Raw genomic sequence first — 25,400 nt, forward strand, 5'->3', positions numbered from 1 at the left:
TTAGTGCTGGATTTGGCAGTGTTATGTTAATGGTTGGACTCCAACGTCTCTTCCAACCTAACTGTATGATTCCAACGGTAGAATTCACACACCAGCCTTCTTTCTGTAATCGAAGGTGGTGAAAAAGACTTGACTGCAGTCTCTTTTCTCCTCTGGGTAACTTATTCCTATGGGGGCGGTGCGAGTTCGCAGCTGCCACCCGTTGGTGGTTTTTTTTCTTTTTGTCAAATTTCTTTAAAAACAGCCAATATATCCCCAAAACCGAGAGGAGGAGGGAGGCAAAGGGCTCTCACGCAGCAGCACTGCACACGCCTCACCGCTTCCCCGCAGTCAGGCTGAAACAAACCCGCACCACAAACGGCACCTCAGGGCGGCCCAGCCCCGGGCGGTGACGGGCAGCTGCCGCCCCGAGCCGGGAACAAGCCACGACAGCGGGACGGGGCAGCGTGGCAACGCGCCCCGCTCCGCCCCCACCCCGCCCCGGGGCGGCCGTGCCCGCGGCCCGGCCACCACCTGCCGGTTCCCGGCGCCGCCGCTTTCGTTTTCGTTTCCCCGTTCCCGGCGGGTGGGGCGCGCCGAGGCGGGGCTGCCCGGCCGCGGCCGGGGAAGGCAGCCGTGCCGCGGCCATGGCGCTAGCCGCGCAAGCGCTGCGGGTGCTGTGCGCCAGCGGCGGCTGCCTGGAGCAGAGTGAGCTCCAGCGGCGGCTGCCGGGCCGGCCCACGGCGGAGCGGCTGGCGCCGGTGCTGCAGGACGCGGAGCGGTTCACGCTGGTGCGGCGGCCCGGCGAGGCGGCGGGGGCGGCGGCGGGGGCGGTGGTGGTGGTGGCCACCAGCCCCGTCCGGCTGTGCCAGGAGCACGGCGCGGGCTGCGAGGGGCAGTGCGGGCGGCTGCACCTCTGCAAGTACCACCTGAAGGGGCTCTGCCGCAACCAGCAGGCGAGGTAAGGGGCGGGGGGCGGCCCGCGGCGCCTCCACCGCCGCCTGTCCGCCCGGCGCTGCCGGCGGGGACCCGAGCAGCGCTGCCCGGGCCGGGGGCGGGCAGGCGGGGCTGGGCCCTGCGGGGGGCCGTTTGCCCGGCGCTTGTGTGCTGCTCCTGGCCCCCGGGCCCGGCCCACGTCCGCGGAGCCCGCTTTCCCTTCCGGGCCTCGGCGGCCTCCCTTCCCCGCCACGGTCGGTCCCTTCCCCGGCCTCGGGGGGTGGCGAGGCGGCGCCGGCCGTGCCCTGCGGCGGGGCCGGCTGCCCTGTTTCCGCTGGTAGCGCTCACCGGGCGCGTTTGTGGGAAAGATGAGCGGTTTGGAGAGAAAAGTCTGTTACTTTCAGGAGCTGTGGTGGCACCGGGGCGGGGGGGGGGAAGTGGGGGCGGCTGCGACCGCTTCCGCTTGTCCCGCTGTGGGCGGAGAGCTTCGGCCCGGGGGACCGGCTCGGCCCGGGGGACCGGCCTTGGGCTCGGCGTGCTCCCGTCGGTGAAAGAGGCTTCAGGAAAGGCCTCGCTGCCCGTTCCGTGTCGGAAATGCTCCTTCCCTCCCCCCCTCCTCCCTCCCCCCCCTCCTCCCTCCCCCCCCTTTTTTTTTTTCACCCGAAGCAGAGAGACGCAGGTAATTGTTTCACAGACTTTGGTTCGCAACACTTCGCCCCAGCTCACCGCCGGACTTCCGCCGCCTACCCCCTCCGCAGCGCCCGTGGGAAGGGGAAGGCTTTGCCCCTCCGCATCCCCCCCGCAGCGCCCGTGGGAAGGGGAAGGCTTTGCCCCTCCGCATCCCCCCCGCAGCGCCCGTGGGAAGGGGAAGGCTTTGCCCCTCCGCATCCCCCCCGCACACGCTGCCACACGCAGAAAATCTGAGCGCTTCGTGGAGCGGGGGAATGTGCTTCGCGGTTGGAGGGGGAGGGAGCGCGGTACTCCAGCGTTTTTCTTAGGTGTGGTTGTGAGCCGCAGGTCACAAAGGCCGGTATCGTCAGGCTGTGCTAATGCTATAATGACTGTAAATCAGAAATAGTGTGGCAATTATCCTCAGAGTAATTATGTAGTCTGCTTATCAAATCACATAATTACTTTGTAAAGGAGGCTACAGATTTTTCTGAAACTAGCTAGTTTGGTGTGCTTTTTAAACTACGTAGTGCAATACCAATGGGGTAGCAAAATAGCGCTAGTCTGTTACACTCATTTCACACTCGGGTTTCTTAACTTGTAGGAAGGAATGCAGGTTTGTTCACAACTTCCACTCAGACCACAATCTCTGTGTTCTAAAACAATATGGCCTTGAGAATTTAAACAGTGATGAACTTCGCCAGCTTCTGCTTCAAAATGACCCTTCCCTCTTACCAGAGGTGAGTAGCAGCATGACAGTTTCTTAGCCTTGTGTTTCAGCGAGTGTCACAAAGTGGAAGAGGCTTGATACTGGATGGAAGTGTTAAAGTGTCAGTTTAGTTGGTGTAACGCGAATCCAGAACTTTAAATCTGCATCCTCTGTTCTCGTCTGTGGTGGGTTGACCCTAGCTGGCAGCTAAGCACTTGCACAGCCCTCTCTCCTTGTCCCCAGCAGGACTGGTGAGAGAAAACAAGAAGAACAAAAGAGACAAAACTTGTGGGTGGGGATAAAGACAGTGGAGGAAAGATGTACTGCAACAAGCCTTGCAAAGGAAGTTAGTCACTATCCCCCACAAGCAGACTGATACCCAGCAAGTCTCTGAGCAAGGGCCACTTTGTGAGAAGGACCCACCTCTCCCCCCTCCTTTTTTTAAAAAATTTATTTTAGAGCATGAATGCCATGCATATAGCATATAATGCATATAGCATGGAATATCCCTTTGGCCAGTTTGGGCTTGCTGTCCCAGTTGTGTCCTCTCCCAGCTTCTTGCCCACCTACATGGAGTGCGGGGACCAGAGTGGAGAAAGAGAGAAAGCCTTGACACTGTGCAAGCACTGCTCAGCAGTAGCTGAAACATTGATGTGTTATCAGCATTGTTTTGGTCACAAATCCAAAACGTAGCGTGGTATGGTCTGCCATGAAGAAAGTTAACTCCATCCCAGCCAGATCCAGTACCCCTCTTACCATCAAATTCAGCTCAAAAAAGTTCACTGTTCCGAAAACAGAAAACCGAAGAGTTTGGATAGTGACACAATAAAATGCACTATCCTACGTTTATTTGTGTTACTTAGAACAAAATCCCATCTGCTTGAGAATTTCTGTAAGATGGTGTTGTCTGTTGAAAGATCTTTCTAGGCCTTACCAGGGAAAAGGAAAAACTATCAAGTAATCATTTGGAAAACAAGAAGAAAGAAGAAACTTGTAGAAGTCTTTTAAATGCAAATGTAAACACATAGCTGTAAAAATTTAACAATCGTGAATTCAAACAGTCTATATGAGCACATTGTACTTTAAATTCTTTTTTTTTTTTCCCCTCTATCCAAGGTCTGCTTGCATTATAACAAAGGTGATGGACCTTATGGATCTTGTACCTATAAAAAGATCTGCACCAAACTGCATGTTTGCCAGCACTTTTTGTGGGGACAGTGCAGATTTGGCAGCAGCTGCAAGCGATCCCATGACTTACTAAAGTCAGAATGTTACGAGAAACTGGAGAGACAGGGAATGAGCTCAAACATTATTGAGCAGCTACCCTCCATTTATAGGAATATGCATGACATAAAAAATGGCAACAGGAACAAGTATGATACCGAAGATGCCAAGTCTTCACCATGCAAAGGTAAATGATACCAACTTTTGGAAACATCAGAAGAAAAGTCGCTATAGTGAATGTAACGGTCTCACAGATGTCATTAAGAAAACGAAAAGTGAATTCACATCTTGATGTCGTTTTTAGGAGATGCCTTGCACCTAACTCATTGACAGAGATTTGTGTCTTGACAAGTGAAGTGAATTTCAAGGCATTAGGGTTCCTGAGAAACGAAGTGCTTGATGTTTATAAAAATCTTATGCTTTTCTAACCCCAAATTTAACAGGAACCAGAAATAGGGAGATCTATGCATTTTTTCTTGGTAAGAGGTGCAAACAAGGGTAGAGACCAATTTAAGAATAGGGATGTCGTTTACTTGTGTGATTATAATCTACTTCATCCATTTTTTTTCTTTAATGTAGTGATTGTCTAGCACAAAAATTCAGACAGCACTATCCTAGTTACTTCTCAGAGACGTAACATTTTGTTTGTTCTTTTCTTTTGAAGTTCATTTGAATTATAAGTTAAGTATAATTTAGCAGGAAAGAAAAGGATAACAGAATGGAAAATCCAAATGTGTGTGTTCATCTCTGCTGCTGTCCCTTAAGTTCCTTCTCTTCTTTGTTTCCTTAGGTGTGCTTTAATTTACAGAAGTATCAAACTTTGAGACTTCAGATTTTATAGCTGGCAATGTGATCAGCTATGTGGAATGCACGATTAACTCAAGTCCATCTAGAAATATAAAGGCATTGGATTCTATTTGTATGTTGTGGTGCTAGGTGAAAACTGTATCTGAGGAACTTAGCAGTTGCAGGAAAGTCAAGTTCAGAAAGGATGGATAAAGGAATAGGGCTCGAGTGTACAAGGTTATCAAAGACTTCAGTGTCTTTCTGGAGCAGAATGCAGTTACATAGTTATAAACACTGGTTTTAGGCATCTTTCCTGCCCATGGGTGCACTTTTTGTTTCAACGAGCCCTCTCAAGTGTATTAATAAGGCTTATAATTCCCTACTCTAGAGAGAAAACACAGCTCTAGCCGAGAGTCCTCAACTACAAATGATGGTGAATTGGAACAGATATGTTTATATCATCTGTACAGAAGTTGTGGCTTTAAAGGTAGGTTCTGATTGTAGCAAGTCCCACGTATTTTCCTTTTCTCATAAAGTAATAGGCATCTTTCACAGAAAGGGGAAACTTCAGAGCTTGTGCTGCTTTTCTTTAGTTAAATCTTGTTGTAATCTTGGCTGCTGGTAGGAAAGCATTTGACCAACCTGGTATACCAAACAAAGGAGCTGTTTTGTTTTACCCTGAAACCTATGATATCCGCCTGTGTTGGAGATTGGCTCTTCTATCTGTGTTTGCCTAAGAGATTGCTGAAGGATAGGAGTTCCACTTCCAAATAGCTACAAAAGATGCTCTGAATTCTGCATTCTTCCCTGTTGCTGTTAACACTCTTCTGTGCCATCTTTCTGAGCTGTCTCACTTTCAAAATGTTCCAGCTTGTCCAGAAAAAAGGCTACTGTGCCAGCTTTCTTGTCCTTTTGTCATCCTTTTCCTTCTTGATGTCCTTGACCTGTAGCAGCTCCCTGATGTACTGCACATCTTCTCCTCTGAACTTCGTGGTGCGGTTTCCTTGACTTTCCCCATAAAGTTGCCTGTTCCTCTAGTATGAAAGCTAGCTTCAAGTTTATGCATATGTGTACTGGTGATGTGATCTTCACTCCTGTTGAGGAGTGACTGCATACTGACTCTTCAAATGATTTCTGAGTAACACTTGCAATACCTGGGCTGCTGCTGCCACTACTGTTGTTCCTGGTGAGGCCTGGACCCTTAGAGACTTCTTGAAGTCCCTAAATGAGCTACCTCCTATCCTAAAACTAAGCACTGTTGTGTTTTTGTTTTTTTTTTCCCTCGGTAATATCACTTTGGGACTAAGTGGTTAAGCATAGATAGATGCTTGAGTCTGTTATATGTGAAATAATAGCCTCGTACGAGCTTGCGATCTCGATTCATTGTAAATTTTTGTCTCTGAAACTGAGAAGACAGAATGGTGCTTCACCACTGAGCTGCTGCTAGCAGTTTTGATGCACAAAGAGAATCTAGTAGGTACAGAAACTGAACTTCTGCCGAAGCTCAAAAATTAAGTTTTGCTTGCTCACATTGAAAAACTCTGCATTGCTGCTTGTAATGGTTCCATAGCTTTCCATAGCTATGCGTACAGCTAGGTGTACAGCCCTGAAATGTTGGAGATTTTCTCATAGTCTGTAAGAATAATAACATCTCTTTTTATTTTTAAACTTTTATAGACAAGTGTATCAGAATTCATTTTCACTTGCCATATAGATGGCAGATCTCTGATGGTAATACCTGGAAAGACTTGAAGAATATGGAAGAAATAGAAGAAGCATATTGTGACCCCAAGAACACCAGGTATAAACTCTTACAAAATTTAATAATTTTTGGAGTTTGCTATATTGGACCAGACCCTTAGTGGCTATAAATTGCTACGATTCTGTTGCAGTCACTACATAAGTAGCTTCATTCGGTATTCTTCTACTGACCTCATTTTGCTGATCTACTGTTGCCGGAGATCTGATCTGTTATGACTTACTTATACCTGGAGTCCATATAGGACCCTCTGGGTTACCATACTGGGTTGGACACTGTTGTGTTTTTAACTTGATAGGTAGCCAAACACCATGCAGCCGTTTGTTTACTCTCCCCTCGTGGGATGGGGGGACAGAATCAGACGGGTAGAGGTAAGGAGTCTCATGGGTTGAGATAAGAACAGTGTAATAATTCAAATAAAATAGGAGATGATGGTAATAATAATAATAGAATATGCAAGCAAGTGATGCATAGTACAATTGCTCGCCACCTGCTGACCAATGACCAGCCGTCCCCAACTAGCAATCCTGGAGGAGAGAAATCCTGAAACCACAATTCCAAAAGAGAGAGAGAGAGACAGCGCTTCCTGACCAACCCTTATCTATATACTGAACATGACGTTGCATGATATGGAATATCTTGTTGCCCAGTTTGGGTCTGTTGCTCAGGCTGTGCTCCCTCCCAGCTTCTTGTGCACCTGCACGCTAGCAAAGCATGGGAAGTTGAAAAGTCCTTGATTTCTTAGCAACAACTAGAAAACATCAGTATATTATCAACTGTTTTCTCATACCAAATCCCATACTAAATCCAAAACATAGCGCTATTCTAGCTACTAAGAAGAAAATTATCCAGCTTAAACCAGGACACGTTGGGATGGAGTTAACTTTCTTCGTAGCAGCGTGTGTAGTGCTGTGTTCTGCATTTGTGACTGAAGCAGTGCTGACAATGCACCAGTGTTTTAGATGTTGCAGAGCAGTGCTTGCCCAGAGTCAAGGCTTTCTCTTTCTCTTGGTTTGCCCTGCTCTTATGCAGTGGGTAGGCTGGGGGTTGGCAAGGGGTTGGGAGAGTATCAGCTAGGACAGCTGACCTTAACTGACTGAAGGGATCTCCCATACCATAAAACATCATGTTCAGCAGTAAAACCTGGGGCAGAGGAAGAAGAGAGTTGGATTTTTAGTTACCAAGGTGGCTGCTGTTTGGAGGCTGGCTGGGCATTACATTGCCTGGGGAGGTGGTGAGCGATTTGCTTTGCTACATTTATTTGTTCGTTTCTTTATTTATACCTCCTCCCTCCCCTTCTTCACCTACTGAACTGCCTTTATATTGACCCATAACTTTTCTCAATTTTGCCCTTCTTATTTTCTACCCTCTGTCGTGCAGGGGAAGGGAGAGGGAGAAAGCAAGCAGCTGTATGGGTACTTGGTTGCTGGCTAAGGTCAGTCCACCATGGTTATTTTATGTGACTGACCTGTAGACTCTAGTATTCTTTGCTGTGGAAAAAAATGTGTAAATACTTCCTGCTGCTGCTACCATAGGAAGTCTTAATCATCACTAAGAGTGGCTGGAAAACTGCAGAGAATGGTGATTTTTGTCACAAGTACTTGTGGGAATCTGTCCTTGGTTAGAGCTTGCCAATGCACAGCTTTACCCCATGATTAGAAGTAACCTTCTCTTTCACCTTTTGAGCTGGCAGATGGAAAGGTAACGCGAGATTTGCTCCTTCCTCCCCCTTTTCCCCCAGTCCATATAGTAGATATGTTTAAGAGTTTGGAACTGGTTATGTAGCACAAAGAGAGCATTGAAAGGGGCTCATGCCAGTATGCTGTGTTCCATGCTGGAGAATTTACCTGTCCCTCTCACGTTGCGTTAGAGGCTCTTTGCAGCCATGCTTAAGTTATGACAGAGTTCTCTTTAGAATATAGTTGGTTAGCAAGAAGGCAGTGTACGTTTCCCACTGTTTCTGTTCATCTTTTGTAACTCGCTAATTTACAAGCTGGTAATGGTTGCTGCCCATGGAACCATTGTGAGAGGTAACACTGTAATGCAAAATATGTACAAATGCAAGATAGAGCTGGGAGTGTTGTGGAAAATGCGGGTCTGTTTTCTGCTTTTGAGTGGCGTTGACTTAATGTTGCGGTTTAACCTGACAGGCTGCTAAACACCACACAACCATTTGCTCATTCCCCCCACAGTGGAGTGGGGGAGAAAATTGAAAAAAAAAAAAAAAAGTAAAGCTAAAGCTCGTAGGCTGAGATAAAGACAGTTTAGTAGGACAGAAAAGGAAGACAAAGTAATAATAATAACAATAAAAGAATATATAAAACAAGTGATGCACAATGCACTTGCTCACCACCCACTGACCTATGCCCAGCCAGTTCCCAAGCAGCATCTGCCAACCTCCGGCCAACTCCCCCCAGTTTTATTCAGGCTGATGCCATATGGTGTGGAATATCCCTTTGGCCACTTTGGGTCAGCTGTCCTGGCTGTGTCCCCTCCCAGCTTCTTGTGCACCTCCAGCCTCCTCACTGGCAGAGCAGTGCATGAAGCTGAGAAGTCCTTGACTTCGTGTAAACATTGCTTAGCAACAACTAAAACGTCAGTGCGTTATCAATATTATTCTCATCCTAAATCCAAAACACAGCACTATACCAGCTACTAGGAAGAAAATTAACTCACAGCTAAAGGAGGACACTTGGTTTGCAAATTTGTGGTGGGCTTCTGAACCTATGTGTTCACAAACAGTTCTGATGTTTTTTCTCTTTTTAATAGATTTAGAAACGGTGTTACTGAAGATGGCTCTGTCTTGTCATATATCTGTTTTCTAAACATGCGCTGTGGGTTTGCAAAGGTTAGACGTCTTTCTACAGCTTCCTCTGTGACCAAGCCCCCTCACTTCATTCTTACAACAGAATGGATCTGGTACTGGAAAGATGAATATGGCCTGTGGCAGGAGTATGGGAAAAAAGTAAGTAAGTGTGGAGAAATGGAGAGATTCTCAACTCTGTGTTAGAAGTGCAGAACCACTGAAAAGTACACAGTGTTTATATCCTCTCCCTCTTTTGTCATCCTCTCCCTCCCTCTCACTCATACTGTACAGATGGACTTGAGGAGCCTAGTGGGATGTTTTCCCTGTCAATTTGATTGGTTCAGGTAGGGGAGTGCTCACTGGTGAGTCACAGATATTATTGACAGATACTTATTCAGTGAGTCATGTCAGATAGGATCACATTAATACATTCTTTTCATTGCTCCTGACTAAAACTTCCTTTTCTGAGGTTCCAGTAGCACTCTGTGCATCTTGGCAAAGGTCTAGTTGGTAAATGTGTGGTCTCAGTAGTAGTGTTCACAGCATGCACTTTGCCGTGTAAGTTTAGGCTTTGTAACACTGCTTGCTTTGGTTTAGGGGCAGTTTCAGCTGCTTAATGTGTGGCTTTTGCCTGATAGCTACTGTCATGCCCAAAAGCTGATACATACTGCAGCCACCATACCATATGACAGTTGTTGGTTTTTAAACTTGCTGGTATATAATAGACCAGAAGAATCTTTTTTTCTCTGATTTTGACCTGACAGGATGATGATCATGCAGCTGCCACTGTCTCCAGTGATGACCTGGAGAAGGCTTATATAGCCAAAGTTTCTCCAAAGCTGAACTTCAAAGCTGGAAGACATGAATATGAACTCAATTTTGGAGGTAGGTTCCATTTGCTTGTTTTTTGGTTTGTTTTTTTTTTTTATGTCTCCCAGGTCTTTTGTAGTTTTAAACTACATTACTACAGGAGATAGCAGAGAGAAATTTTAACTTTGAATTGCAGTGCTTACAGGAGCAGAGCTCCTATCAAAGTTCTCATGATAAGAGCTGTTCACATAAGCAAAGTGGCATTCATATTCCTCCAAACCTTTTATTTTTGAGAAGTTCTTGTGCAAGGTTTCAAAATGTCTGCCAGCAAGTCCAAGTGTGACATTACCATTGATGCTAGCACCAACATAAATGGTGAGAAACTTCTGGAAGACTTGGCAAGCCAGCTTCTGGTCTGCTTTAATCACTGGCTTGCAGAAGAACGAATACTTGAGGAAGGTATAGGGTCCAGACAATCCTTAGCATTGCAAGATTTATGTAGCTATTTTCTTTTCATAGCTCTGCCTGTCTGGAAAGGCTGAGGAAGTACCTTGACTATGTCAAAGTAGGAAGATGTGTTTCCCAAGAGTTCAGGAAATCTAAGCCACTTGTGATGGCACTGTCCTCTATGAGCTGTTGCCTTTCCAGGTACCCTTTTCAAAAATCGTGGGGAATGGTGGTGGGAATTGGCCTGCCTGCCTAGACTGTCATTTTGATGTAGTTGCCTTTGATCTAGTTCTTCATTACTATGTCATTCTGCATGGAAAAAAACCCAAACAAATGAAGCAGAAAGGGCATGTGATATGTTGTTTGTGATTCAATTGAAAGCAGTGCTGTAATCTTCTCTGTAGGCTGGGGGAACTTGTCTGGCTTAGACGGGAAAATTCCATAGTAAATCAGTCCCTCTAAGATTTAGGTTATTTTAGTAACTTAGGCAAATATAAGCAATATAGGTGTCTTCCAAAACTTCGTTTCTAGGCTTAGTGGTGCCAAGAGATTTTGTTTGTTTTCTTCCCGTGTATCGCTTTCTGAAAATGGCGCCTTGTTCTCCTGACTGCTACTGACTCCTTAGTTACTAGTATGATGTGGCTGTAGCTGCAGAGGTTCCAGCATCCAGAAAAAATGCCTCTAAAATTCAGGTGTCTGTGATTTGTTTCTGCTGATAGTGAACAAAAATGAGCGGCCTGTGATAGCTGTTAGGTTGCATTTATAGTGTTTGAAATCTACAACTACATGTAGGAAAATACTATCTTGATGGCAAAATGAGAAAGAGGGGATGCAATCCATGGAGAAAAAGTAGATACTGAGTTTACAATGATCCTTAAGTGTGGCTGATAAAACAATGAAGGGAAAATAGCTACCAGTGTCTATCGTTCCTTCTAAAGTTAAGAGCAAAACGGAAACTGAAATCGTTCTTGGTGATTTATACAGATAGATGTGGGTTCCACATCGTGCTCTGACGTCCCTTTGGGTAGCAAGAAAAAAAGCTCAGGGCCTTTTCATCAACATTGTTGACAAAACAACTTAGTGGCAGGTTTTGCTGCAGTGTGAAGGCTTTCTAAAACAGCTTTCTGATTGTTCAGAGTTGGTGGTTTGTGTTTTTTTTTTTCTCCCCCAGCCATGATTCAGAGAAACCTTCGCTACACAACAGAGAGAGAGATTTGTAGAAGACCTAAATTTGTCTCGCAGACGGAGGTAGAAAAGACAAGAGCAAGGTAAACTGCAACTGCTCATTCTGAGGTGATGGATTTAGTGCATTGTGAACGCAGTGTCTTCCAAGGGTGTAAATAAGGTGGAATAGCTGTTAAGGCAAGCGTAAAGGAAATGGCGGGGGGGAAGCGACGTACCTTTCCTGCAGCAACGTCTAGCCAGGACAGTGTTGCAGCCTGGCCAACAGATTTCAAGCAACTTGAGAACCTTGGGGGTGAAGGAAGCTTGGGCTTGGCCACAGAAAGTGTGGAAGCATAGAAAGTAATGCAACATGTAGCGGTGTTGTAGGGAGCTGCTGATTAGAGCGGCTGGTACAGATGGAAGCAGTAACATTTAGGCATACTAGCCCTGTCTGACATCTGAGATCAGTAATTTTCAAAGCTAAGTACAAGCTGAGAAACAGTTCTTCTGAGAACAACCAGACAGTCTGAGAGGAAAGTAGTAGTTGTTACAGGTGGAGCAAAAGGTGGGAGTCTGCAAGGGGAGAAGTTTTATATAATTGCATGTAATAGCCAACTGTGTTCACGTGTTCCCTTGTAGAGTACAGTGCTTGCTTAAACGACACAGGAAAGAGCAGTTAAACACTCTAATTAAAATTGGGGTGGAAGTAGAGGGGAGGGCTGTATCTACTGATATGATACCAGACACACTTTTAGTTATCTACCCTAATGTAGCAGGGCTTTTATGTATACATTCAACTCTCTGCAACTAAAAGAGAACTACTTTCATGTTTATTTCAGTGTATAAGTCATTATTTTTCTTTCCTCATTTGGCATCTTGCTTCCTGCCATAACTTAACGTGATGATTTGGAACAAATATTTTCGTGTACTGAACTGAAAAGACAATTTTGAAATATTTCTGAATATGCTAGTTGCCTATATTCTCCCTAAACTTGGCAAAAATGTTTAGTATCATATGTACATAAAATGTAGGGATTTGGTTTGGTTTAGTTACCTATTTGTAATGTCTTGTAATGTACAGGGGCTTTAAACATACAGAAGAGTTTAAGGGCATTCCAACTCACTGGGATAAATCTGCCCTGCCTGAACTGGGATTCAAGGTTTGGAGCTTCTTGTTTTCTCTGTCCATCAGTTTTGTTGCATATAGATTTGTTACATCACAAGTTCAGTGTTTCTTGTGCCTTTGTAGATGACTGTTTCTTATGTAATGTAATGCAGAGGTGTTCATACGTTTGAGCCTGATACCACACTGGGCAGACCTAGAGGTGAAACTACACCCACATTTAAACTAACAAATGATGGCAGTATAACCATGGCAATATTGACTTTCACTGCTGCTATTTCTCCCTTTCCTTGGCAAATTTGCCTGAAGTTTATGCTGTATTAGCAAGATTGTTACTGATGCCCAAGATATGTAGCTTTGAAGTCCTACATGTGCTGAAGCATTAGAGATAAATCAAGCCTCTGAACTTCAGGGCAGCCATTCCCTGAGCAGTGTATGAGTAGACTGTTGTACATCTATGGAGCATGGCTGAAATCAGCAGAGTTCAGGCTGGCATTGTTTATTAAAATGTACCATAACTCCAGTGGAGGGAACTTGTTTACCTTTGTAGTACACCCAGTTAATATCTGCATGATTTACCTTTACTGGCTTCCTGCCTGTCTCCACCACCACCTTGGTCAACTCTAGTAATTATACCTACAGAAAAGATCATCTTATATGAAGCTTGAAAATTCTTAACTTGCAAAATATAAATCCTCAAGAAATTGTCAATAACAAATAGGGGAGGCTAATGTTGACAGTCTTGATGTTCCTAGGGAAAACACGCAAGTAGAAGACTTTGCTTGCTTTCAGGAACTGATTTTTGGCAGTGTGTCCTTCCTCTTTCCTAAAATGTTTGAACGAATAAAGCCTTTTCAATTTATCTAAAAACATAACAGGCAATGCAGTTTGCATTCACTGGCTGTAGGCAGTATAAACTGTAGAGATTTAAAAAGCATGGGTGTAGAGGTACTCTTTGATTTGCTGCAACATAAATTCTCCGTTTTTTTTTTCCTTATGTGGTCATTTCTTCTATGTATTTAGGTACTGTTTAATATAAATACATGCAAAAGGATCTTGACCCAAATATTAAAAGGGGCTGGGTGGCTGCACAAAAGCATGCGGCTCCTTTAATGTCGTGTAAGAGAAAACTGGGGTGTCTTAAACCCCAGGAGTTAATGTTCTCTAGGTAAGAGCTCACTTTTACAGAGCAGGGATCTCTAATCTGCCTTTTTTCCAAAAGCATTTTTGCTGATCATACCTCTGCTTCACAGAAAAGACTTTAAAGGTCTGAATAGTGTACTAGGTAGGGTGGCTTTGTTATGGTTTCTAAAAGATGAGAGTAACTTTTTAGACTTTTCTTTACAGCTGATTGAGCTTGACACTTCTTCTGAAGAGTACAAGAAAGTCAAGGTGGACTTTCAACGCACAATGCCCAAAACAGTTATCAGGAGCATTCGTAGAGTTCAGAACCCATCTCTCTGGGAACTGTATCAATGGTATGTGTAAAATACTGCTCTGGTATGTGTGTGTGAAGTTTGTTGTCCCTGCAGTTAGCTTTATGCTAAAGATAGACACACACGTTCCTGAAATGCAGCTGCGTTTAAGAATCTGCCTCCACTCGCCCACTGAAATACTTAGCCAGAATCAACAAGTAGATGAAGAGATGCTGACAAAACCAAAACCGAGTCAAGACATAGACAGAGCTTAGAATAGTCAGATGAGCTCTGTGGGAGGAATCCTTGCTCTTGAGTACGTGGTTCTGACTTCTGCCAGACCTTTCCAGGACAGCTGCCTTCCATTGAAGTCTTGAAGCTGGTAATCAGTCACATCTGGCACAAACACTGGTTTGTAGCTGGTCAAAACTGAAACAGCCTTCAAAACTAAATTCAAAACTCAGTGAGGAAAAGCCTTAACATGAACTCCTATGTTTAGAAAAAAGTAAAATACTAAGATTCCTCCCCCTCTCCTAATAGGCAGTGAATGAAACAAAACATTCTTGTTATTAAATATCTGGGGACATTTGTGTATAATGAAAACATGTTTGTACCCAGCTAGGCAGCAAAATAACCTGTATGCCCAAAGTTAAGGCCTGAATGTAAGGATTTTCAGAATGTATTCTTTGTGTAAAGTTGTCTCTGAATGCTAGTATGGCTGGAACCTGTCTAGGTACAACCACTGTGGAACTGCAAAGACACTGCTTCTTGTTGCAGGCAGAAGGAACAAATGCAGAAGAGCAACGGGGGAAAGACTGCGGATGAGCGATTTTTGTTTCATGGGACCAGTAAAAAATACATTGATGCCATCTGTCAGCAAAACTTTGACTGGAGGATCTGTGGCCTTCATGGGACAGTCTACGGCAAAGGTTATTTTTCAGCTGTTTCATTGACCCTAGACTTGCTAAAAAATTCTCAGTGGTTACTCCAGAGGTGTAAAGTTAAAAAGAGGGCACTGAGCCGATCTAGGACTTATCTCTGTGATGATGTGGAAAGCATAGCTGACTTTGGCAATGATTATTTGGAGCTAAGACATGTTGAAAGGCCTGATCGTTCTGTTCCACTCTGTCCTTGCAAGAGAAGAAGCTTAGGAGAGGCCAGTTCTAGGGATGGTTTCTCCTAGAGTCCATGCTTACTTCTATTTCAGTTTCTCCAAGCTCCTACAGGAAGGCAACGTGGCACTATTGTTTTTTTTTCCTAGGAACGTAAATGCTATCCTGGTTACAGATGTTTTGCCTTGTCAGCAAATTATATTCCTTTACATTGTCTGGTGTACAAGAAGGGATCAACATACCAAGTGTAAAAGCCGAGAGGGAGGGAGGCTGGCTGGCTGGCTGACTAGCCACCCATCCGACTGAATACTTTGTAACTCTCAGAAGTATGTTTATGAATATTAGTACCCTCTGTCAGGAGAAGAAGTTGGGGAAGGTGGACTGCTAGGGCCAGGAGGAAATCTTTTTGAGAAATCTTGTAACATTTGAAACATTATTTGTGTGGCTTTTTAACGTGTGTGCTGTGAAAAATAAAGGTGTAGGTAATACATAGTGGTCATCTTCTCTAAGAAGGACATACAGGACAAATGAAGGCTTTGGAAAGGCTGTTCATGAGCTGCTTAATGGATTTGCTTATGAATTCACTTTCACGTTGTATCACTTCCTTCCCTGCAATTTTGGTGTCTAATGAACTCTGTCTTGATGTCTCTTTCTGCAGGAAGCTATTTTGCAAGGGATGCATCTTATTCTGACAACTACTGCAGGGAAGACTCATGCACCAAGACCATGTTTCTGGCACGGGTGTTGGTGGGGGAGTTCACTCTTGGTAATTCTTCTTATGTTCGGCCTCCCTTGAAGGACAACCAAAACTTCTACGACAGTTGTGTGAATAGCTTTTCAAACCCTTCTATCTTTGTCATCTTTGAGAAGCAGCAGATTTATCCAGAGTATCTCATAGAATATGTTGATCAGGCATTGGCAAAAATGCTATAGCAGCAAAACTTGTCATTGTTATTTTAGCTGATAGAAATGTTTTTCTAGTATTGGCTTAAGAGAGAAAAAATGGGTTTTAGAAGTTTTGTAATTGGGTAGCTGAGTGTTCAGAAATGTTTGTTCTCTGTCCTTTCTGTGCAATAGAAAACCATGGGTAGAAAGACACAAAGGATGTTTTAGAATTCTTAAAATCCTGTGTCTGTCTCCTGTTCTTTAGCAGGTATCGTGTTCACCTGCATTACTAGAGACTTTTGTAACCTTCAGTGAATTCATCTAATAAATTTATAACATGAGGATTGGCTATGACTGCTAAGTTTAATCAATATTTAGTTATAATTGTTGCAGGATAGATCTATACATGTGCTTGTTGGTCAGAGGCTGTCTCCTTGTGCTGCTTTTGGCTGGGACAGAGTTAATTTTCTTCATAGTAGCTAGTATGGGGCTATGTTTTGGATTTGTGCTGGAAATAGTGTTGATAACACAGGGATGTCTTCGTTATTGCTGAGCAGCGCTTATACAGAGTCAAGGCCTTTGCTGCTTCTCGTCCACCCCACCAGTGAGTAGGTGGGGGGTGCAGAAGAAGCTGGGAGGGGACACGGCTGGGACAGCTGACCCCAACTGACCAAAGGGATGTTCCATACCATATGACGTCATGCTCAGCATATAAAGGTGGGGGAAGAAGAAGGAAAGGGGTATGTTTGGAGCGATGGCCTTTGTCTTCCCAAGTAATCGTTACATGTGATGGAGCCCTGCTTTCCTGGAGATGGCCGAACACCTGCCTGGCCATGGGAAGTAGTGAACGAATTCCTTGGTTTGCTTTCCCTATTGAACTGTCTTTATCTCAACCTGTGAGTTTTCTCACTTTTACCCTTCCAGTTCTCTCCTTATCCCACCAGGGAGGAGTGAGTGAGCGGCTGCGTGGGGCTTAGTTGCCAACTGGAGTTTAACCATGACACTCCTATCTATCTTTTAACTCAGAATTTGATAAAATCTGCTTTTTAAAATATTTTGTCTCCTGTAACAGTAGACATTCAAGTGCTTGCAAATGAGACTGTACAATTTCTCTGTGCTCAACTCATTGCATAAATTCTTAGCAGCATTGGTTTTTGTTCCTACTTAAGCTTCACCAAGAAAGCCTCAAAAATTAAACTTGCTTGTTGAAAAGGAACAGACTTATTTTCACTTGTTGATTTTTCTCATTTAAAACAAGTACCAAAGACATGAAGCATACCAAGGGTTGCTTGGTGCTGTGCTACTCAGTTGACTTACTCTATCAAATAAATGCTGTATTTCAGGTCTGTGAGAACACAAGTATTTCATTACTTTCACTGTGCCTACAAATGCCTACAAGTGCTGGCAGGTGCCGGGGGAAGAGGAGGCGGCAACTCACCCTGTCGTTTAAGAATGTCGTACTTAGGAGTAAAATACACTGTTTGCACCACTTGATTAGCAATACCCTGTTTCTGTAGAGTAACTTTGATTCTTTTACAGCTGTTGGGAAGGACAGTAAGTGACTGCCTCTCATTAGGTGTACTGCCCCTTTGGTTGCAGGAGAGACACTGGTTACCTGTGTAATCAAGGTGTCTTTGGACTTTCCTGCAGGAAAAACGTTTGCCTGGGGAGTGGTCTTCAGCCATAGAGCTGAAACATATAAAAATATGAAGATTAAGTTGACTATTTAATTGTTCCCAGTAAAAGATGTGTTATTAGTGTTGAGCAGTCAGCATACATGTATGCAGATAATAAAAAAACTTGAACTGTCAAGTATTTCTTGAGATTAAAGTTGCTGATGCATAGACAGATACTTTATCACAGCTTTAATGCTCCTAAATGAGTACTTGTTAGCTTTAGTGTACTGCAAAAGCCTTAAGATATACTTTGTGTAAGACCAAAGAAAGTTCATCTCTACCTGTACTCTAGAAGCACTTCTTTTTAATTCCTCTGGATGATGATTGACAGGGGTACACTGGGTAACTCTGTTATTTCAGCAGTGTGAAGCAGGAGCTTAGCCATGATTAGCTTGAGTAGGGCTGTGCAGAACTCCTTTTTATAGGAACTGTAAATTTAGCAGCATGATATCTAAATACGCTCCTATTTGTGTTTAAACCCAGTAAAACACAGGATGTGGCAAAGGAAGTTGACTGCATTCTTTCTTTTGAAAGATTGGTAATAGAACATACATGATCAGTCTCGTGTTAGCAGATGTGCTTGTTGGCAAATACTGCATTCATTGAGGATATCTTTACGTATGAAAGCTTTCACACCTGTGCAGACTTAAGATTTTTCTGCCAGAACAAAAAGCATGTTCATCTACACATTCATGGCAAATGAAAATACTAGTAGTAAGCCTTTCTTCCTCTGAGCATAACCAGTATTTCTGCGAAAAACTAAGATAGCTAAAGTCATGCTAATCTTTTGCCAGAAAACAGAAACAAACAATTTTTCATGGAAAATTTATTTTTTAATAATGTTTGTGATGGCTAGTAATATTTTTAACACCTTGAACTTAATTCTTGGAGGGGATGTGCGTGTGTGTGTGTATGTAAGTAAAATAACTGCAATAAAATGGCTGGTTGTATTATTTTGTCATCTGTTATTTCTCCATTAACATATAAAAACCAGTTGCTATGTTTCCCACTTTTGAAACTGCGGTGGTAGCTTCCTTGTGTGTAGTAAATAAACAGATATTCAAACAACTAAATTCCTTGCAAGGTTTTATCTCTCAAAAGCAACATGTTTCACTACAACTTGGAGTTGTTGGAAACTCTCTTGAAGCTGCTGTTAACAGTAGACTTCCTCTACAGCTGTTTAGATTGCATTTGGAAATGAACAGATGAAAGAGTCGTTTGTGTTAAATCTGAACTTTAGACAAAAATTAATATCAAACCTCTTTTCTGAGTGAGGAGGATATCTCTTGGCTACTTAAGACAAGAAAGTGAGCAGGAACAGTAATAATCTCTCAGTCCTGCACCATGTGAGGAGAAAGGTAAGCTGTGAAGGTTGTTCCTTTTTTTTGATAACAGGTCCATCCTGGAAGACAGATGCCTAGCAGAAGCCAAACAATGTTGCTATGCCAGTAGTGCGGTATGGAGCACTGTGGTTTATGAACCCCTGCCCCTACCCAACCTGCTGAGCTGGGTAGGGGTCTGGCAGCCAGCCGAGGTCAACCACACCACCATTTAATGAGTTTTACTTGTAATTGGGTTTGTCATGATATCCTGCATAGATTTTATAAGATGTGTCAAAATCCTGCCTATAAGTGGTGGCAGTAGACTACCCAGTTCAGATACCTGCAGCCTGGCGAAGGAGGGGTGGTGAGTAAGAATTGCTTAGGTGGATGGCACGTAGCAGCTACGGTGGTGTGCTCAGTGCTGCTTGGCTTGGAGAAGACTTGCACTTTGCTTCTTAGAAACCATTGCTCAGAGCTGCCTTCGAGTCAAAGGGCAAGCGGGAGTTGTAGAAATGCTGCTTTTCTTGGAGTACTTCTAACACAAAATCCAGGAGGGACAGCTGTTTGTCCTGGTTTTGGCTGGATAGAGTTAATTTTCTTCTCGGTAGCTAGAAGAGCACTGTGTTTCGGATTTGGTATGAGAAGAATGTTGATAACATACTGATGATTTTAGTTGTTGCTATGAAATCAAGGACTTTTCAACTTCCCATGCTTTGCTACTGTGCAGGTGCAGAAGAAGCTGGGAGGGCGCATAGCCAGAGCAATGGACCCACAGTCACTGGCTTAGGCCCAAATTGGTCAATGGAATATTCCATATCATGCAATGTCATGCTCAGTATATAGATGAGTGTTGGCCAGGAAACACTAACTCTCTTCTGGGATTGCAGTTTCAGGGCTTCTCTCTCTTCTTCAGGATTGCTAGCCAGGGACAGGACTGGTGTTGGTCAGCAGGTGGTGAGCAACTGTACTATGCATTGGTTGTTTGTATATTCTATTATTTTTAATGTTATGGTCATTATTACTTTTAATTTTTATTTCCATTATTAAATTGTTCTTATCTCAACCCACAAGTCTCCTTCCCTTTACCCCTTCAATTCTCTCCCCCATCTCATGGGGGCAGGAGAGGTGACAGAGCAGCTGCATGGTGTTTGGTTGCCAGCTGGGGTTAAACTACGACAGTCCTTTTTGCTGCCCAACATTGGCCCTTGCAATTCTTGTTTCAGGCCTGGTCACTAATTCGTGTCTACTTGCAAAAATCATAGCAATTGAGGGATTCCTGCTCCCTCCTTGAAAGTAGCCATAGCACCCAGCAGTGCAGGGAGCAAACATCTTAGAGCCTGGTCAGACTTTTCACAGTCAGAAGAAAAGAGAGCGGGGCCAGTGCGAACCAAGCAATGAAATAAACAGTTTATAAGTGACCTTTACATTCTTCCAGCATGTTTACTACTGTAAATGCACAGAAGAGTCTGATATTAGATGAAGCTGCATCCAAGCTGGAAACATCATTTAATGAAGAGAAATGAGAAGGTAGTTGTTTCAGAAAGTATCACACACTGAGAGGAAATTCTGCAGTTTAAGCCAGGTCAGATTAGATAGTTCAAATTTGCCATCAATGAAGCATAATAATTTCTAACACCCAGCTCCATTTTTCTAGGAATGCTATTTATAAAGTACAAAACTGGAAAGGTTTTCTATATCACTATTGTCATAAAAAATACCTTTTTATACTGACACCTTTCTGTAATCATTGCAAAGTCCCAGAAGATATTTTTAATAGCGGCTTTCCTTTACCAAACAGCCTTTGCTTCGTATCAGCTGTCAGAGAATGACTAAGACCCATTTGTAAAACAGACATGCCCTATTTTAAATCAACCCACAGCTCAGCAATGCAAGACAACACACACTGTTTCTGAGATAAATTATTTTAAACTGGCTTCCGTGTTTCTCCCTAGACTCAACTGCTCTTAACTGAAGCATGCTGTATCAGAAACGCTAATACTCACCATAACTTAAGGATATAAAGTTATGTTTTGATTTTGCAACTATGTCCTGGTTTTGGCTGGGACAGAGTTAATTTTCTTCCTAGTAGCTGGTATAGTGCTGTGTTTTGGATTTAGGATGAGAATAATGTTGATAACGCACTGATGTTTTAGTTGTTGCTAAGCGTTTACATGAAGTCAAGGACTTCTCAGCTTCATGTACTGCTCTGCCAGTGAGGAGGCTGGAGGTGCACAAGAAGCTGGGAGGGGACACAGCCAGGACAGCTGACCCAAAGTGGCCAAAGGGATATTCCACACTATATGGCATCAGCCTGAACAAAACTGGGGGGAGTTGGCTGGAGGTTGGCAGATGCTGCTTGGGAACTGGCTGGGCATAGGTCAGTGGGTGGTGAGCAAGTGCATTGTGCATCACCTGTTTTATATATTCTTTTACTGTTATTATTCATTCCGTCCTATTAAACTGTCTTTATCTCAACCTATGCGTTTTACCTTTTTTCCGATTCTCTCCCCATCCCACTGTGGGGGGGGAATGAGCAAATGGCTGTGTGGTGTTGAGCTGCCTGTCAGGTTAAACCACAAGAGTCCTTTTGGTGCTCAACATGAGGCATGAACCCATGGCCCTGAGATGAAGAATCTCGAGCTTTACCGACTGGAGGAATAGCCCATAGACTAAGGCAATGATATCTGCGTGCATATATCAAAAGACAGAAAAAGCAGTGGTGGTTAATTGAAATGTTTTGGAAAGTGTGGGACTTTAGCTTGACGTGGATGGTATAGAATAAGGGGTGGATACTGTTCTAGCTTCAGCTAGAATAGAGTTAATTTTCTTCTAGCTAGAGGAGCACTATGTTTTGGATTTAGTATAGGATTTGGTATGAGAAGAATGTTGACAATATAATGTTTTTTGAGTTGTTGCTAAGAAATCAAGGACTTCTCAGCTTCCCATACTTTGCTAGTGTGCAGGTGCACAAGAAGCTGGGAGGGCGCATAGCCAGAGCAATGGATCCAAATTGGCTAGTAAGATATTCCGTATCATGCAACACCATGCTCAGTATATAGATGAGAGTTGGCCATTAGCTGGCTCTCTCTCTTCTGGGAAAGCAGTTTTGGGATTTCTTTCCTCTGGGATCGTTAGCCAGGCTGGGCATTGGTCAGCAGGTGGTGGGCAAATGCATTGTGCATCACTTGTTTGTATATTCTATTTTTATTATTATAATTTCCTATTTTATTTTATTTCAGTTATTAAATTGTTCTTATCTCAACCCACAAGTCTCCTTCCCTTTACCCCTTTGATTCTCTCCCCCATCCCCCGCGGGCATGGGACAGTGAGTGAGCAGCTGCGTGGTGTTTGGTTGCTGGTGGGGTTAATACCATGACACCTGGTAAAACGTCTGTGCAGTGTCTGGTGACTGTATCAGCAACTGTTGTTTAAAAGGAAGAAATGACTTGAGGCTCTTCCTGTATCACAGGAAATCCAGCAGCCTTTTCTCCATCTTACTTCTCTAGCTGTCTCCCTAGGCCTGCATGTAGAACAAGGGATGAGGCACTTTCAGAAATCTTCCTCCTGCTGCCATGATGTTTCTCTGTGCACACCACCAGGAGAGATGTTGTACCTAAGGAAACCTTGAACAGAGTATGTCAGCAGGCAGAAGGTCAACACTTGCAAAGAACCCAAAGGCGTTTCCTTATCTTTATAGTGTGATATGAATTTTTGCTATTTATAAAAACTTAAAGAAAAAAAGAAAAAAAAAAAGAAAAAAAGGACCCTGAGACTGAGAGCATCTCCTCTCATGGTTTTGTTGCACAGCCAACCAATTTGTGGTGCCCCTGAAGGAAATGTTTTGGTTTTTCTGCTCAATTAATCACTGCTGTGGGATGCTCCTCTAGCTGTGTGGTGATCGAAGGGCTTTGTAGAGGAGTAGGAAAGAGCACGGACAGAATGTGAAGAGTGGAAGCGTACTGCTGCTTTGGCTGTGAAGATGCACTGTGTACAGTCATACAGCTTGAATGGATCCATGGTGCTGCTGCTGCAGCTGGCAATCAGGCAAGTTCCTTCCTGAGTGGAGCGAGGCACTTAGGATGTGACCTGCTGCAGGGTCACATAAGGAATCAAGAGAGCTGCTGGGACTGTTGATCGCGGATCCCACTCCCTTTCCACTAGCTTTAGTGCATGCAGTGCTCTTCATTTCCTTGGAGTCCCTGAGCTAGACAAGGATGGTGCCAACTGCAATGCTTGGAAAGGAAAGCCCTCAATGTGAAGCAGATATTGTACCAACACCTTCTGATTACCCTCAAATTTCCTCCAGTCCTCCTACTTTCTTTAAATTCACACCTTCTTTTTCTCCACCTTTCCAACAGCAGTTCAGTAGCCAGAAAAATGGCTGCCATCTCATTTCTTTGGTCTTAGCTACTGGAACTTGACTGGTAAGCAGGGGAACCCTTAATTCTTCTTCAGTCATGTTGATGCAATGTGCCAAGTGCAAATTGTTAATCTGATTGTGTTTTAAATCACTTCAAAAGCATGAAGAAGGTGCAACTCCTTCCACTTCACAGACTCAGGGAGAGATTAAGCATTGTGCAGGAGTCTCAGCTTTGATTTTTAGCAGAGTTCACGACAAACTCCAATGCACCAGATTCCAGGTCTTCTGCTATAACTTGGTGCCTCTTGGGCTTTTTGTAGAGTAAGTAGAGTAGAGTAAGTGCAAGAAAAAGGTGTGTGAAATAATGAATTTTAATTAAAATCTATTGTAAATCACGTGTACACTTAACACCTGCTCCATTTATTGAACTTGAGCATGAAAAAAGCATTTTTAAAGATGAGTGAAAGGAAGTGTGATATAGAAAGGCACATGAAAGCGGGATACTTCTTTACAGATCCTGTTCACAGCAATTTGAAAACCACCAAAAAGACTGCGGAGCCCACGTCTCATTTAAAAAAGTGACTGGAGGCTCTCCCACAGGAGGGCAGTGAGGCAGCACTTAACTGACCTTCAGTGGGACTTAGGCTCCTATGTGTCTTTGGGGTTTTGAAAAACAATTACAACCAGTGAGTCACTGAACAAGTGGTCCCATGCCAGGAGGCTTCGGGAAGTACATTTTCTTTTAGCGAGATTCTAGCATAATGTAGACTCCATTCTTTGGTCCAAGTGTGGCTTTCGATTTCAGCTGCAAAGGAATCTGAAAGAAAAAAAGCATCTTAAAGTACAGTTGTATGTATTTGTTTATGTGTGTATAACACCCCAACATATAGACAGACATTTTTGCTGGGGGACCAGCAAAATTCATACCAGGATTACGGGGGAAGCTGTAAAGTACTTTTACAGTCAGCTGTGGTAGTATAATATTAAATAGAATCTCTGGTTGCCCAGGTATCCTATAGATCTGAACAGAAAGAAATTAACTCCGTAGACTCTAGAGCTGCTAGGTAAGTGCCACGTGCAATGTATGTAGCAATAGGCATAAACTGAAGTGCTAAGATCCCCTTAAAGACGTACACTCATTCTCGCCCTGTGTAAGTCAAGGTATTTTGACTGTGGTGTTGCCACACTGCTCTCCGCTAAGGCAGGGCTGTGCAACTGTTTGTCTTGTTGGAAAAATCATGTTAAATCACATTTTGCTTAAAACATGCAGTCCAGGCCTCTCGTCCCTCCATAGTATGGAAGTGGCTCTAGAAGTTTTCTCAAATGAAAATAAAGTCACAAAGGCAAGTCTCTAGGAACATCCTCTCTAGGACACACTGTCAACTCCCTGAAGTTGACAAGTGTGGCCTTTAAGCCTCTGCATGTACAAACCTCGGTCTCTGGGCAGGTCTTAAATTGAAACTTCTGCAAAATCCTCAGCAGAGTCATTTTTGTCTCCAGCAAACCCATTTTCATGCCAATGCAGCCACGGGGTCCTGCCCCAAAGGGCAGGTATGCAAAAGGATGTCGTTCCTTCTTGGCCTCCTCTGTAAACCTAGAGGATGCAGAGATGGAAACCAGTTCAATAAATGCTTTTTGATCCTGATTCCACGTTTTTCATTTACATCTCAAAAGTGGGTTATTTCAACTGGTCTTAATGGACAGGTCAAGGGGACTATAGACAGATTATGTCCTGATATCCTTAAGTAAACAGGTAATTGATTTATGGCCATCAGCCTTTGTCAGCTGGTGATTTCAGGAGAGGACAGACAGACAGAGAGTATTACTTCGGATCTGTCCTTAATGAATTGCCTTCATTTGATAACCATGCTCAGAAGAATATCTTCAGGTGCAGACATGCTAGCTGTGTAGACCTTTGCATGCATGAGGGAGAGATTACAGCTAACAGGAAGCTAATGGGATGCAATATGAACTAACTGGAATTAGCAACAGTGCTTCCTTGCTGTGCACCACAGATGCTGAGCAATGGGAACTTCCCTTTGAAGCTTACAAGGGGAGATGAAATCTCATGGGACTGGGCAGGCCATGGAAGACAGTTATTACAATTCAGTACAGCCCTTCCTTCTGCTCTTGGCCCAAAAAGACCAGGTTCACAGTAGGGAAACATTGAAATTGCAGACAGTTCTGTTCTTAGAGCTGAAGTACCTTAGTCCAATGC

At 43.7% G+C, this 25,400-nt stretch overlaps 2 protein-coding genes across 3 annotated transcripts in view; one reads left to right on the plus strand and one right to left on the minus strand.

Annotated features, from left to right (window-relative positions):
• Nucleotides 1–626: 626 nt before the first annotated feature.
• Nucleotides 627–18,453, plus strand: LOC104378880 (protein mono-ADP-ribosyltransferase PARP12). The gene is made up of 12 exons (XM_086611170.1): nucleotides 627–940; nucleotides 2,189–2,324; nucleotides 3,410–3,704; nucleotides 4,692–4,790; nucleotides 5,981–6,104; nucleotides 8,832–9,027; nucleotides 9,633–9,753; nucleotides 11,297–11,393; nucleotides 12,371–12,449; nucleotides 13,760–13,890; nucleotides 14,605–14,756; nucleotides 15,598–18,453. Exons 1-12 carry the CDS (start codon nucleotides 627–629, stop codon nucleotides 15,870–15,872), a joined length of 2,019 nt encoding a protein of 672 aa, XP_086467296.1. The 3' UTR covers nucleotides 15,873–18,453.
• Nucleotides 18,454–22,667: 4,214 nt separating this feature from the next.
• Nucleotides 22,668–25,400, minus strand: part of TBXAS1 (thromboxane A synthase 1) — a 242,686-nt gene continuing 239,953 nt past the window's right edge. For both annotated transcript variants that reach the window (XM_086611173.1, XM_086611171.1), the window contains 2 exons: nucleotides 24,614–24,776; nucleotides 22,668–23,999 (listed from right to left, as the gene is read on the minus strand). In XM_086611173.1, coding sequence (XP_086467299.1) covers nucleotides 23,925–23,999; nucleotides 24,614–24,776 — 238 coding nt within the window. In that variant the 3' untranslated portion in view covers nucleotides 22,668–23,924. The remainder of the gene's footprint in view (nucleotides 24,000–24,613; nucleotides 24,777–25,400) is intronic.

The sequence above is a fragment of the Tauraco erythrolophus genome, chromosome 4 (assembly GCF_009769465.1).
Source record: "Tauraco erythrolophus isolate bTauEry1 chromosome 4, bTauEry1.pri, whole genome shotgun sequence".
Classification (NCBI taxonomy): Eukaryota; Metazoa; Chordata; class Aves; order Musophagiformes; family Musophagidae; genus Tauraco; species Tauraco erythrolophus.

Bases quoted from the DNA above. Each gene is read 5' to 3' on its own strand.
- LOC104378880 (XM_086611170.1), top strand. From the start codon at position 627: ATGGCGCTAGCCGCGCAAGCGCTGCGGGTGCTGTGCGCCAGCGGCGGC. The intron at 4,791-5,980 runs GTAGGTTCTGAT...AAACTTTTATAG, and splicing joins CAGAAGTTGTGGCTTTAAAG to ACAAGTGTATCAGAATTCAT. The intron at 13,891-14,604 runs GTATGTGTAAAA...TTCTTGTTGCAG, and splicing joins CTCTGGGAACTGTATCAATG to GCAGAAGGAACAAATGCAGA.